We start from the raw sequence: 13404 nt of genomic DNA, 5'->3' as shown, positions 1-13404 counted from the left end.
TGAATAACTGATAAATCCCGTCCAATGTATCTAATTAACTCCACAAGGAACCAGCTTAATCCAAAAAATGCTTCATCAGCCCAAGCTTTTATGATGCTTTAATTGCACCTTTAGCTACCAAAATCTTTCAAACCGGGATTCTTGAAAAATATGACTGCAGCTGTCACACACACATACTAGTCCAGGCTGACTGCACCAGAATATAATATAATATCTCTGAAATTTCAACATTCAGCACACCTCCCCCTTAAGAAAAATGATCCAGCAATATAAACAGATGGCTTCATTTTCCAAAATCTTTCAACTCTAAACATTTATCATTACTAACACTTGCTTCACAGCGCCAGGGTCCCAGGTTTGATTCCCGGCTTGGGTCACTGTCTGTGCGGCGTCTGCACGTTCTCCCCGTGTCTGCGTGGGTTTCCTCCGGGTGCTCCGGTTTCCTCCCACAAGTCCCGAAAGATGTGCTGATGAGTGAATTGGACATTCTGAATTCTCCCTTTGTGTACCTGAACAGGTGCCGGAAGGTGACGATTAAGGGTAACCTTATTGCAGTGTTAATGTAAGCCTACTTGTGACAATAAAGATTATTATTATTATAAAGCTAATACTTCATAAGATATATACCATATTACACTTAAGCATGCAGACTTCCGTGTGGAGGGTGCACATTATCCCCGTGTTTGCACCCCTACAACCCAAAGATGTTGTACCCAAAGGGTAGGGATTGGCCATGCTAAACTGCCCCTTAATTGGAAAAAAATAATTGGGTACTCTATAAATTTATTTTTTTAAACTTATAAGAAAAACCGTTCAAACATAAAACATGAGAAAAGTCCAATTTAGTCTATTTCTACCTTCGAACGTTCCATTTTTGTCACATTTCAAAGTGGAGATAAAGCATCTGCAATCACGTTTTTGCTTTCTGCTGCATGTGTCGATTTTAAGTTAAATGGTTGTGACAATAAACTATCGAAACAGTCTTGCATATCCAAACTTAAACCTTCTGAAAACTTTTATGTAATTTGGTCTGTATATACAATTGTCTGCGATGAGTTGTTAAATTCCTACATTCATGACAACACATAAACACTTACATTTAACCCTCTCACACACTCACACGCACAACCTTTCACCCTCTCACACACACTCACACGCACACCTTTCACCCTTTCACACTCTCACACTCACACACTCTCACACGGTCAAACACACACACAACCTTTCACACACACTCTCACACGCTCAAACACACACACAAAACTTTTCACACTTTCACACACACTTTACATGGTCAAACACACACAACCTTTCACGATCACACTCACACACGCTCACACAGACACTCTTTCTCTCTCTCTCTATCTCTCACACAGACACACACACACCCATCCTTTCACACCCTCACACACACACATTCAAGCACATACACACTCACCCAAACTTTCACACTCTCTCACACACACACTCGCACACGCTCAAACACTCACACAACCTTTCACACCCTCACACTCTCACACTCAAATACACTCACACAATTTGTACACCCTCACAGGCTTACACACACTCGCACTTTGTCACACTCACTCACAGACACACACTCTCACTCAAACACACACATATTTACTCACACTCACATATGCACATCCACTCTCACACGTACATTCGCCCTCTGACACAAAGGCACACATACTCACTCTCATGTGCACACACACACAGTGATGGACACATACATTCTCACACTCTCAAACATACATGATACTCACTCTCTCACACACATGCACACAGAGTCACAGACACACACACTATCTCACTTCCATACACTTACATGCATGCATTCACAATCACTGGAAGACACTCACAAACTCTCTCATACACACTCTCTCACTTGCATACTCGCTCTCTCTCTCTCACACACTCTCTCTCTCTCTCACACACTCTCTCTCACAGATACTCTCTCTCACACTCACACATTCTCACACACACACTCTCACACATATATTCTCACATACTCTCTCACACATACTTTCTGTCACACACTCACACTCTCATTCTCTCGTTCTCACACTCACACACACTCTTTCTCTCACACACACTATCTCTCTTTCTCACACACTCTCTCTCACACACTGGGCGAAATTCTCCGCACCCGCGGAAAGTCGTAAAACCGTCGTAAAAATCGGGAGCGTTTTACGACGGTCGCGAAGGCTTCATTTCCCGACGGATTCACTTCCTCGAAATGGGCTAGTAGCGCGGCCGCGTCAATTACGTGCGTGATGACGACGGAACGCGGCGACGACACGATCACGCCCACGTGACGCCGCCCGACGCCGTAAAAAGGCGCGGGCGACCACAGAATCTGTCGGGCAGGATGTCGGAGCCGAGGAGAGCTGCTCCTCGCTTTGTTGATGCTGACGTCGAGGCGCTGCTCGATGCCGTGGATCAGAGGAGGGGCATCATCCGCCCGCGGAGAGGGCATCGCCAACCTGCCAGCGCGGTACGCCAGGCCTGGCGTGACGTGGCTGCTGCCGTCAGTGCTGTGGGGCAGACCCCTCGCTCAGCTGAGCAATGTAGGAAGAAGCTACACGACCTCACCAGGTCTGCCAGGGTAAGTGCCATGAGGGTGCCCCCTAGTCACAACCATCCCTCCCCCTTAACTTAAGCACCCCCCCCCCCCCCCCCCCCCCCCCCCGCCTCCCCCCCCCCCCGGCACGGGAGGGGGGGGGAGAGGGATTGGGGCAGAGTTATTTGAGGATGGTTCACAAAGTTGTCGCAGACCCAGCGCTCTGGCCCCGAGGAGAGATGCAATCGTCTTATGACAACTTGCCCCTCCCCAAACTGTGCCAGTATCTGAACGGACTGCTGATACCTACCGTTTTGTAATGATCTACCTATGTTCCCTCCCCCAACAGGCCAAGGCCGCTCACAACCACCGTGAGCGGCACAAGACTGGAGGGGGTTCGCCCAACCTGCACCCCCTCAGCACCTTTGAACAGAGGGCCCTGGACCTTGTTGGGGGGTCTGCCAGCCGTGATATCGCGCTATGCGAGGTTGGCGGAACTGCAGCAAGTGAGACAACCCTCCCTGACAAACACTCACCCCTCCCCCATCCTCTGTCCCTTCACAAACCCTGCCCACTGGGACACCTCCCCCATCCTCTGTCCCTTCACAAACCCTGCCCACTGGGACACCTCCCCCATCCTCTGTCCCTTCACACACCCTGCCCACTGGGACACCTCCCCCATCCTCTGTCCCTTCACACACCCTGCCCACTGGGACACCTCCCCCATCCTCTGTCCCTTCACACACCCTGCCCACTGGGACACCTCCCCCATCCTCTGTCCCTTCACACACCCTGCCCACTGGGACCGTCCAGCGGCCTGCCGAGCAAATCGAAATAACCCGTCTCATTCTCTTCCCTAGGACGTGATGCCGAACGACCAGGGCCGTCTGCCTCCAAACGGACACAGGAATCTGCCGCCACCTCACCCGGGGCCTCACAACAGAGGGTGCCCGATCAGCGGGCAGCCCCATCCGCCCCAACCCAATCTGCGGACCAGGACGCACAGAGGGTTCGAAGTGCACTACCACCAGAAATGGCCAGGGACAACCCTCCTGTCGCTGAGTAGCCCCACACCCTGGAGGAGGCCCTAAACATTGAGAGCGTCGGGCTTGCGGCACTGCTTTCTCCCACCACATCCATCATCCCAGAGACACACACCCCGGCGGGCCTATTTAGTGATGAGTCTCCTGGGGCACAGTCTGGTTGGCACATCACAGCTGAGCAGGTACAGCAGGTGGAGGTCGGAGCAACAGAGGTCCCGGACTCGCGGAGGCCAGACCAGGCCCAGGATGCAGCTGGCTCCCAGACGTTTTCTGAGTTCCTGGAGTTTATCAACCCACCCGCACAGCCGATGCCTCAGGAAACCCAGGGAAACAATGGCGGGAGGAGGGCTGCCTTCCTGGCTCTGCAGACGCTGTTAGAGGAGTCGAACCGCGTCCAAGAGCAGGGAGTGGTGCCGCTCATGGCAGAGACCCAGTCCGACACCGCACGGGTGGCATCCGCGGTGGAGGCAATGGGTGAAACGGTTTCGGCCATGGGTCAGGTTATGCAAGGCGTTGGGGTTAGTGTGCACGCGTCATCCTCGGCCCTGGACAGGGTTGCCCTCTCACAGGCAGCAATGTGCCAGAGCCAAAACAACATTGCCGGCGCCATGCGGGCCATGGCCGAGTCTCAGCACGCCATGGCACAGTCCCAGCAGTCGATAGCACAGTCCCAGCAGTCGATAGCACAGTCCCAGCAGTCGGTCGCGGAGACCATCAACCGCCTGACACATGTGCTGGATGGCGTCGTGCACACACAGGTTGAGGTTGCACAGTCCCTGGTGGGAATGTCTAACTCCCTGGACTCCGTCTCTGCAAACCTTCGGATCCTGGTGGATACCGTTGCAGGCCTCCAGGACTGGCAGCGCCAAGTGTCGGTGGTGCGACGGGGCACCTCCCCGCTCGCACCTCTGTCCCAAAGTGAGGCCCGGGGGCCACCGGGCTCCCCGAGGGAGGAGGAGGTTTCGGGGCCCGTCCCATTAACTCCATCACGGGACGTCCCGGAATTCTCGGCCTCCCCCCGTCCCATCCCTGGTGCATCGGGTGGGCAGCAGGCAGAGCAGGGTGGCACAATGTCACCCGAGACGCCCGCAGAGCAGCCTGGCCCATCAAGGCCGGGTCGCCCCAGGAAACGCTTAGCCAAGGAGAAATGAGTCGAGGGGGGCGATTCGCAGCAATCCTCCTCCACTCCTGCTGTATCATCTGGGGAGTCACTTAGACGTAGTGGTAGGGCCCGTAAGGCAACTAAGATAGACACTGAGTAAGTTGGCACGGGTGAAGGGCACAGTTTAGTTGTAGGGGCTAGGGCACCTGTAAATAATTGTTAATATTAAACGCACTGTTCCACCTTACTTGTAATACCGTGTGATTGTTCCACAGCCACAGGAATCGTGATGGTGACCGAGTGTCGCTGGGGGTGACGGGTGGTGAAACCTCGGTGCCGGGTGTGCAGTCCCTGCCCCTACCCCCTCCCACAGCTAGCCCACGCGGGCACGTGATGGAGTGTCAGTGACGAACTCAGCGGCCACCAAGGTGGATGGTTCAGCTATTGCCATGGGTCAGACTCTCTCTAACGATTCTGAGCTCACAGCTCTTCGCAGAGCGGGCTGTCATCATTCCACATGGCACTGATCACACCCGCTGACACAGCCATCAATGTTGTGCCATTCCGTCTGTACCCAGTGATAAGCGTCATGTCGAAGTGGAGCAGTGTACACTGAGGGGGGGGGGGGGGGGGGGGGGGTTGTGGTGGTGGCAGTTGTGTGGTGACCCTCTGCATGACTAGAGATGCAGGTGGTGGTTTGGTGTTCATCGGGGACGTCACATGCGATGCGTGAACCGTGCTGCCACCAGGGCGTCGCGTGCCCGCCGTCCTTGCCGGGTTCGTCGTGCCGCCTCCTGGACATCACCAGCACCTGGGTCGTGTCTGCGTTCTGCGCCCGCCACTCCGCCAGCCTCCTCCTCCTCCCTCGCCTCCTCCTCCTCCTCCTCCTCCTCCTCCTCCTCCTCCTCCTCTGTGCTGGCACCACTGCCACTAGCTTCTCCCTCCGCCTCCTGCAGCAGGTCATCTCCCCTCTGCATCGCGATGTTGTGCAGCGCACAGCAGACCACTACAATGCGAGCGACCCTGTCGGCCTGGTACTACAGGGCCCCTCCGGAGCGGTCCAGGCACCTGAATCTCATCTTCAGGAGGCCAAGGCAGCGCTCCACCACACCCCTGGTTGCTGCATGGGCCTTGTTGTATCGTGTTTCCGCATTGGTCTGAGGCCTCCGTATAGGCGTCATCAGCCAAGACCTCAGCGGATAACCCCTGTCGCCTAGCAACCAGCCCCTCAGCCGGGGGGGACGTCCCTCAAACATCGCAGGGATGAACGACTGCGCCAGTATGTAGGAGTCATGCACACTCCCTGGGAACCTTGCACAGACGTTCATGAACCTCATGTGGGGGTCGCATACCACCTGGACATTAATGGAGTATGTCCCCCTTCTGTTTGTGAACACTTCCTTGTCCACAGCAGGCGGGCGCATGGGGACGTGAACACAGTCGATTGACCCCTGAACCCTCGGTATCCCGGCCACACTGGCAAATCCACGGGCTCGTGAGTCTTGACTTGCTTGGTCCTCGGGAAAGGTGATTTAGCGGTCCGCGATGGCATAGAGGGCGTCGGTCACATCCCGGATGCACCTGTGCACCGATGACTGGGAGATCCCGGAGACGTCCCCGCTCGGAGACTGGAAGGAGCCGGTAGCATAGAAGTTCAGAGCGACCGTCACCTTGATGGCTACCGGGATCGCGTGTCCTCCCCCCGTTCCACGTGGGGCGAGGTGCGACAGGAGTTGGCAGATATGTATCACCGTCTGCCTACTCAGCCGGAGTCTTCTCCTGCAGGTGATGTCCGTCATTGTTAGGAAAGAGACCCGGACACGGTACACCCTCGGCTTTGGTCGTCGCCTCTGGCGCCGTGGCTGCACCCTCACTCTCTCCTCTTCCTCTTCCTCCTCCTCCTCCCCCCCAGGCTGCTCGACGACTGGCTACTCCTCGGCCCTTCCCTCTGCTGCTGCAGCTGGCCCTGCAGCCACTGCGGGTTGTGGGTGTGGATGCTGCTGCATCTCCAAATCCAGTAGAGCGGCCCCAACCACTGCGCAGAACATAGCCGTTCTGTTCCCATACATCGTGCTAACCTACAGAAGGGTGGTGGGAGCCAGAGAAACGGGACATGTTAGACGGACGTTAGTCGACACCTCGGCAGCCGCCAGCCATGGGATACCAGTGTGTCCCGGTGGCCTGGTCGTGCTGCTGACACGCGGTCAGCCTAACCCCTGGTCACTTTCTGCATCCAACGGCCAGTAAACTATGGCCTCCTCACGGGTGCGTCAGTGGCCTGTGTCCGGAAGCCACAGGGGAACCAGCGGCCGTGTCCTCGTCACCGGCACACCATGGCATGGTGGCAGACATTTTGTTACGGGGTTGGACGGCTCACTCTCTACCTAACCCCCCCCTCCGTCGCCCCCACTGCCTCCCCCGTCGCCCCCCACTGCCTCCCCCGTCTCCCCCACTGCCTCCCCCGTCTCCCCCACTGCCTCCCCCGTCTCCCCCACTGCCTCCCCCGTCTCCCCCACTGCCTCCCCCGTCGCCCCCACTGCCCCCTCCGTCTCCCCCACTGCCTCCCCCGTCTCCCCCACTGCCCCCTCCGTCTCCCCCACTGCCTCCCCCGTCGCCCCCACTGCCCACTATCTCTCACACACTCTCACACTATCTCTCTCACACACTATCTCTCTTTCTCACACACTCTCTCTCACACACTATCTCTCTTTCTCACACACTATCTCTCTCACACACTATCTCTCTTTCTCACACACTCTCTCTCACACACTATCTCTCTTTCTCACACACTCTCTCTCACACACTATCTCTCTTTCTCACACACTCTCTCTCACACACTATCTCTCTTTGTCTCACACTATCTCTCTCACACACTATCTCTCTTTCTCTCACACTATCTCTCTCACACACTATCTCTCTTTCTCACACACTCTCTCTCACACACTATCTCTGGACCCCCTCCCGTTCTCAGGGATGTCTTCCCCGTTGTGGCCAGACTCGAGCGGTGCGCTGAGCGGTGCGCTGAGCGGTGCGCAGAGTGGAGCCCTGACCTCCTCCAAGCTGTCGTCAGCCAGGCCGACTGGTTGACGAATTTAAAAAGCAGGTGTGTTTCACGACGTGCAAACAGGGCGCCATGACGTCGGGACTTCGGCCCATCCGGGCCGGTGAATAGCGGGGGGGGCTATCAGTGGCGATTCTGGTCGTGTCAGGGGCGGGAAGGAGGCGTTTGTCGGGAATGGCGACTCCGACATTTTGCGGGGTTCGGAGAATAGCGGGAGGGCGTCGGAACAGCGTCGCCGTAAAAATTTCCGACGCCCGCTATTCTCCGACCCGTCGTGAGTCCGGAGAATCGCGCCCACTATCTCTCACACACTCTCACACTATCTCTCTCACACACTATCTCTCACACACTCTCACACTATCTCTCTCACACACTATCTCTCTTTCTCTCACACTATCTCTCTCACACACTATCTCTCTTTCTCTCACACTATCTCTCTTTCTCACACACTCTCTCTCACACACTATCTCTCTCACACACTCTCTCTCACACACACATGTGTACAAATAACAGGCACATATATATGCGAACACGAGCAAGAGGAATGAAACTTGAAAACAAAGGTGACCCTTTCCACAGACTGGTGAGCAAACAATTTTATTATGGACTGTCTATCTTGAACTGTTTGTCTTCCTCTGTGTACGGAGCACTAGAATACGTGTAGCCGAACTTAACAGTGTAGTCAAAGTAATCAATGTTCTGGCATAATGGCAGGAAAGGAACCATGTAGTCGGTCTCATGATGGCCCAGGGGAACACGCTGGTGGGTTGGGTATGACTTCAGGCGGGTGCTGTTAGCTCGGAGATAATGCTCAATAATCCTGTGAAGAAAATGTGTGCATGGGTTAGACCAGGCATCGTCAAATTCAGGGGCGCGACCATCGGGTGGGTCGCGGGCGGGTCGCGGAGCCGTCAGTCGCGGCGCTCCGTGACCCGCCTGCAAATCCGCATGCAACAGCCGGCTTTTAATAATGTCAGCTGCTATATACACGCGCACCGATGATCGGGAACGCATGCGCAGTGAGGCCGCATTTTTTGTTTTATGGTCGCAGCCCTTGTTTTTTCAAGTTCGGGGGGGCCAAAGGGACCCAAAACCATTTCCTCCATTTTTGTCAGCAACAAACAAGGTGAGAGAAAATGGGTCGCGCAGGTCGGCCGGCGTGGGTCGCGGAGGTTGGCCGGCGTGGGTTGCGAAGGTCGGCCGGGTTGGGTCCCGAAGGTTGGCCAGTTGGTAAAAATGGATCCCCGGAAAAAAGTTTGAAAAACACTGGGTTAGATACTGGGTACAGAAAGAGAGAGAGAGAGACACACAGAGAAAGGGAGTGAGACAATGACAGGGAGAATGAGAGAAAGAACGAGACAATGAGAGAGACTGACACAGGGTGAGAGAGAGAGACAGAGAGATAGAGAAAGACACAGAGATAGAGAGAGAGAAAAAGGCTGACAGAGAGAGACAACGAGAGCAATGGAGAGACAGAGAGACACAGAGAGGTTCAGGGAAAAAGACAGAGAGAGAGAGACAGAGAGAAGAGCAGCAAGCGATAGAGAGAGAGAGAAAGAGTCAGAGAGAAAGAGAAGAGAGGCAGACAGAGCGAGAGACAGACAGAGAGATAGAGAAAGAGATAGCGTGATAAAATAGGACTGAGTCAACAAGGCTTCGTCAAAGGGAGGTCATGTCTGACAAATCTGTTAGAGTTTTTTGGGGAGTGATGGAACCATCAATTCACCAGACACGTGTTTCCGATGTGAATCTAGGCTTTAATCGACTTACTTCAGAGCCAGCCTGTGACCTGTCGATGAACTCGTAGTGACCCAGGCTGACTCTGGACACGGGTACTTATACAGCTGCACTAGGGGGAGGAGTCATGGGTGGAACCAAGGGTGGAGCCCAGTACAAGTTCCTGAGTGCTCCCAGCGCTACTCCCCCTAGTGGTAGGACAGCGCTACTGCGCTTACAACAACAGTGTGAATTAACATATATATTAACATATATTACATTCATCACAGGGAGGTAACAAGGAAGTTAGACAAAGGAGAATCAGTGGACGTGATTTGTTTAGATTTCCAGAAGGCCTTTGACAAGGTGCCGCACAGGAGACTGTTTAATAAGTTAAGAGCTCATGGTGTTAAAAGTAAGATACTGGCATGGATAGAGGATTGGCAGAGAGTGGGGATAAAGGGGTCTTTTTCAGGATGACAGCCGGTGACTAGTGGTGTGCCTCAGGGGTCTGTGCTGGGACCACAACTTTTCACAATATACATTAATGATCTAGAAGAAGGAACTGAAGGCACTGTTGCTAAGATGCAGATGATACAAAGATCTGTAGAGCGACAGGTAGTAGAGGAAGCAAGGGGGCTGCAGAAGGATTTGGTCAGGCTAGGAGAGTGGCAAATGAAATGCAATGGGGAAAAGTGTGAGGTTATGCACTATTGGAGGAGGAATGTAGGCATAGACTATTTTCTAAATGGGGAAATGCATCGTAAATCAGAAGCACAAAGGGACTTGGGAGTCCTTGTTCACGATTCTCTTAAGGTTAACGTTCAGGTTCAGGCGACAGATATTGCAAATGCAATGTTGGCATTCATATCGAGAGGGCTAGAATAAAAGACCAGGGATGTACTTCTGAGGCTGTATAAGACTCTGGTCAGACCCCATTTGGAGGATTTGGAGCAGTTTTGGGCCCCGTATCTAAGGAAGGATGTGCTGGCCTTGGAAGGGCCCAGAAGAGGTTCACAAGAATGATCCCTGGAATGAAGAGCTTGTCATATGAGGAACGTTTGAGGACTCTGGGTCTGTACTCGTTGGATTTTAGAAGGATGAGGGGGATCTTATTGAAACTTAACAGGATACTGCGAGGCCTGGATAGAGTGACATGGAGAGGATGTTTCCACTTGTAGGAAAAACTAGATCCAGGGGGCACCGTCTCAGACTAAAGGGACAATTCTTTAAAACAGAGACGAGGAGGAATTTCTTCAGCCAGAGGGTGGTGAATCTGTGGAACTCTTTGCCGCAGAAGGCTGTGGAGGCCAAATTGCTGAGTATCTCTGAGACAGAGATAGATAGGTTCTTGATTAATAAGGGGATCAGGGGTTATGGGGAGAATGGGGATGAGAAAAATATCAGCCATGATTGAATGGCGGAGCAGACTTGATGGGCCGAGTGGCTTAATTCTGCTCCTACGTCTCATGGTCTTATGGTGCAGGGTCAGTGGCTTAGGGGGTGACGATGCAGGTTCATTGGGGTCAGGGGTGACGATACAGGGTCAGTGGGGTCAGGGGTGAATGTGCAGGGTCAGTGGGCTCGAAGGTGATGGTGTAGGGTGAGGGATTGGAGATGGGGTTTGTAAGGAGTGCGAGAGGTTCATTCACTTACTTGTCGATGAAGGCGTGGTGCAGCATAAAGATGGGGTCATTGGAGGCTGAGGGCACCTGGGAGATTGACCCGTTGAGGTAAATGTGCACCAGGTTGTGTAGGCCAATCATCTGCTTCCCCGGATGCTGGGAATCCTTGAAACCTGAGGAGATGCATTGTTCACATCAGCTCCGACCCCTCTCACAGAAAGCTGAACAGAACCACAAAGTAGCCCATTCGTTCCACACTCACTCTACTCTGTATTTAACCCCGTGCTGTACCTGTCCTGCGAGTGTTTGATGGGGACAGTGTAGAGGGAGCTTTACTCTGTATCTAACCCCGTGCTGTACCTGTCCTGCGAGTGTTTGATGGGGACAATGTAGAGGGAGCTTTACTCTGTATCTAACCCCGTGGTGTGCCTGTCCTGGGAATGTTTGATGGGGACAGTGTAGAGGGAGCTTTACTCTGTATCTAGCCCCGTGCTGTACCTGTCCTGGGAGTGTTTGATGGGGACAGTGTAGAGGGAGCTTTACTCTGTATCTAACCCCGTGCTGTACCTGGCCTGGGAATGTTTGATGGGGACAGTGTAGAGGGAGCTTTACTCTGTATCTAACCCCGTGCTGTACCTTTCCTGGGAATGTTTGATGGGGACAGTGTAGCGGGAGCTTTACTCTGTATTGTGGTGACATAAGAACTAGGAGCAGGAGTAGGCCATCTGGCCCCTCGAGCCTGCTCCGCCATTCAATGAGATCATGGCTGATCTTTTGTGGACTCAGCTCCACTTTCCGGCCCGAACACCATCACCCTTAATCCCTTCATTCTTCAAAAAACTATCTATCTTTACCTTAAAAACATTTAATGAAGGAGCCTCTACTGCTTCACTGGGCAAGGAATTCCATAGATTCACAACCCTTTGGGTGAAGAAGTTCCTTCTAAACTCAGTCCTAAATCTACTTCCCCTTATTTTGAGGCTATGTCCCCTAGTTCTGCTTTCACCCGCCAGTGGAAACAACCTGCCCGCATCTATCCTATCTAGTCCCTTCATAATTTTAAATGTTTCTATAAGATCCCCCCTCATCCTTCTAAATTCCAACAAGAACAGTACCAGTCTACTCAACCTCTCCTCGTAATCCAATCCCTTCAGCTCTGGGATTAACCTCGTGAATCTCCTCTGCACACCCTCCAGCTCCAGTACGTCCTTTCACAGGTAAGGAGCCCAAAACTGAACACAATACTCCAGGTGTGGCCGCACTAACACCTTATACAATTGCAGCATAACCTCCCTAGTCTTAAACTCCATCCCTCTAACAATGAAGGACAAAACTCCATTTGCCTTCTTAATCACCTGCTGCACCTGTAAACCAACTTTCTGCGACTCATGCACTAGCACACCCAGGTCTCTCTGCACAGCGGCATGTTTTAATATTTTATCATTTAAATAATAATCCCGTTTACTGTTATTCCGACCAAAATGGATAACCTCACATTTGTCAACATTGTATTCCATCTACCAGGGCCTAGCTTTTCGGCCAATTAAATTGGATATCCTAAATTAAAGAATTGGGCATTTTACAATCATACTGCAGTCTAACCTTAGGCTATTGGAATTCAGACTTGACCAAAGTCAAATACACAATCAATAGACACGCTGCCAGAATCTATCTGGACCTGCCCTGTCAATCACCCATCAAGGAGATCATTGCACCCTATTGATATGCACAGGTCTATTGTAGAACATAGAACTTACAGTGCAGAAGGAGGCCATTCGGCCCATCGATGCTGCACTGACCCACTTTAAGCCCTCACCCACCCTACCCCCGTAACCCAATAACTCCTCCTAACCTTTTTGAACACTAAGGGCAATTTAGCATGGTCAATCCACCTAACCAGCACATCTTTGGACTGTGGGAGGAAACCGGAGCACCCGGAGGAAACCCACGCAGACGCGGGGAGAACGTGCAGACTCCGCACAGACAGTGACCCAAGCCGGGAATCGAACCTGGGACCCTGGCGCAGTGAAGACACAGTGCTTGCCACTTGTGCCACTGTGCTGCCCAGATCGGGCCAGACCTTCTGTCACCCAGAGTTTCTACTGTTACCTTATATGGCAACAGGTCAGGGACAGCCTGCACCAACAGAGGTGGCCACCTGGGGCGGGCTCAGCTGCCCTGTGAAACGGACATCAACCAGACCATTGGGTGCTGTGACGCCCTCCAGAGGTTTCATTGGCAGAAAGCCAGAGGGAATGGCAAAAGGGGGCAAAAGAAGGGGTTAAAAACAGGCA

At 53.1% G+C, this 13404-nt stretch overlaps 1 protein-coding gene across 1 annotated transcript in view; it reads right to left on the bottom strand.

Annotated features, from left to right (window-relative positions):
* Positions 1-8369: 8369 nt before the first annotated feature.
* Positions 8370-13404, bottom strand: part of LOC119954801 (tyrosinase-like) — a 36388-nt gene continuing 31353 nt past the window's right edge. The window contains exons 3-4 of the mRNA XM_038780342.1: positions 11142-11283; positions 8370-8589 (exon numbers count right to left, since the gene is read on the bottom strand). Coding sequence (XP_038636270.1) covers positions 8370-8589; positions 11142-11283 — 362 coding nt within the window. The remainder of the gene's footprint in view (positions 8590-11141; positions 11284-13404) is intronic.

Source organism: Scyliorhinus canicula, chromosome 20 (assembly GCF_902713615.1).
Source record: "Scyliorhinus canicula chromosome 20, sScyCan1.1, whole genome shotgun sequence".
In the NCBI taxonomy this organism is placed as follows: domain Eukaryota; kingdom Metazoa; phylum Chordata; class Chondrichthyes; order Carcharhiniformes; family Scyliorhinidae; genus Scyliorhinus; species Scyliorhinus canicula.
This window is presented reverse-complemented; position numbering and strand designations above follow the sequence as displayed.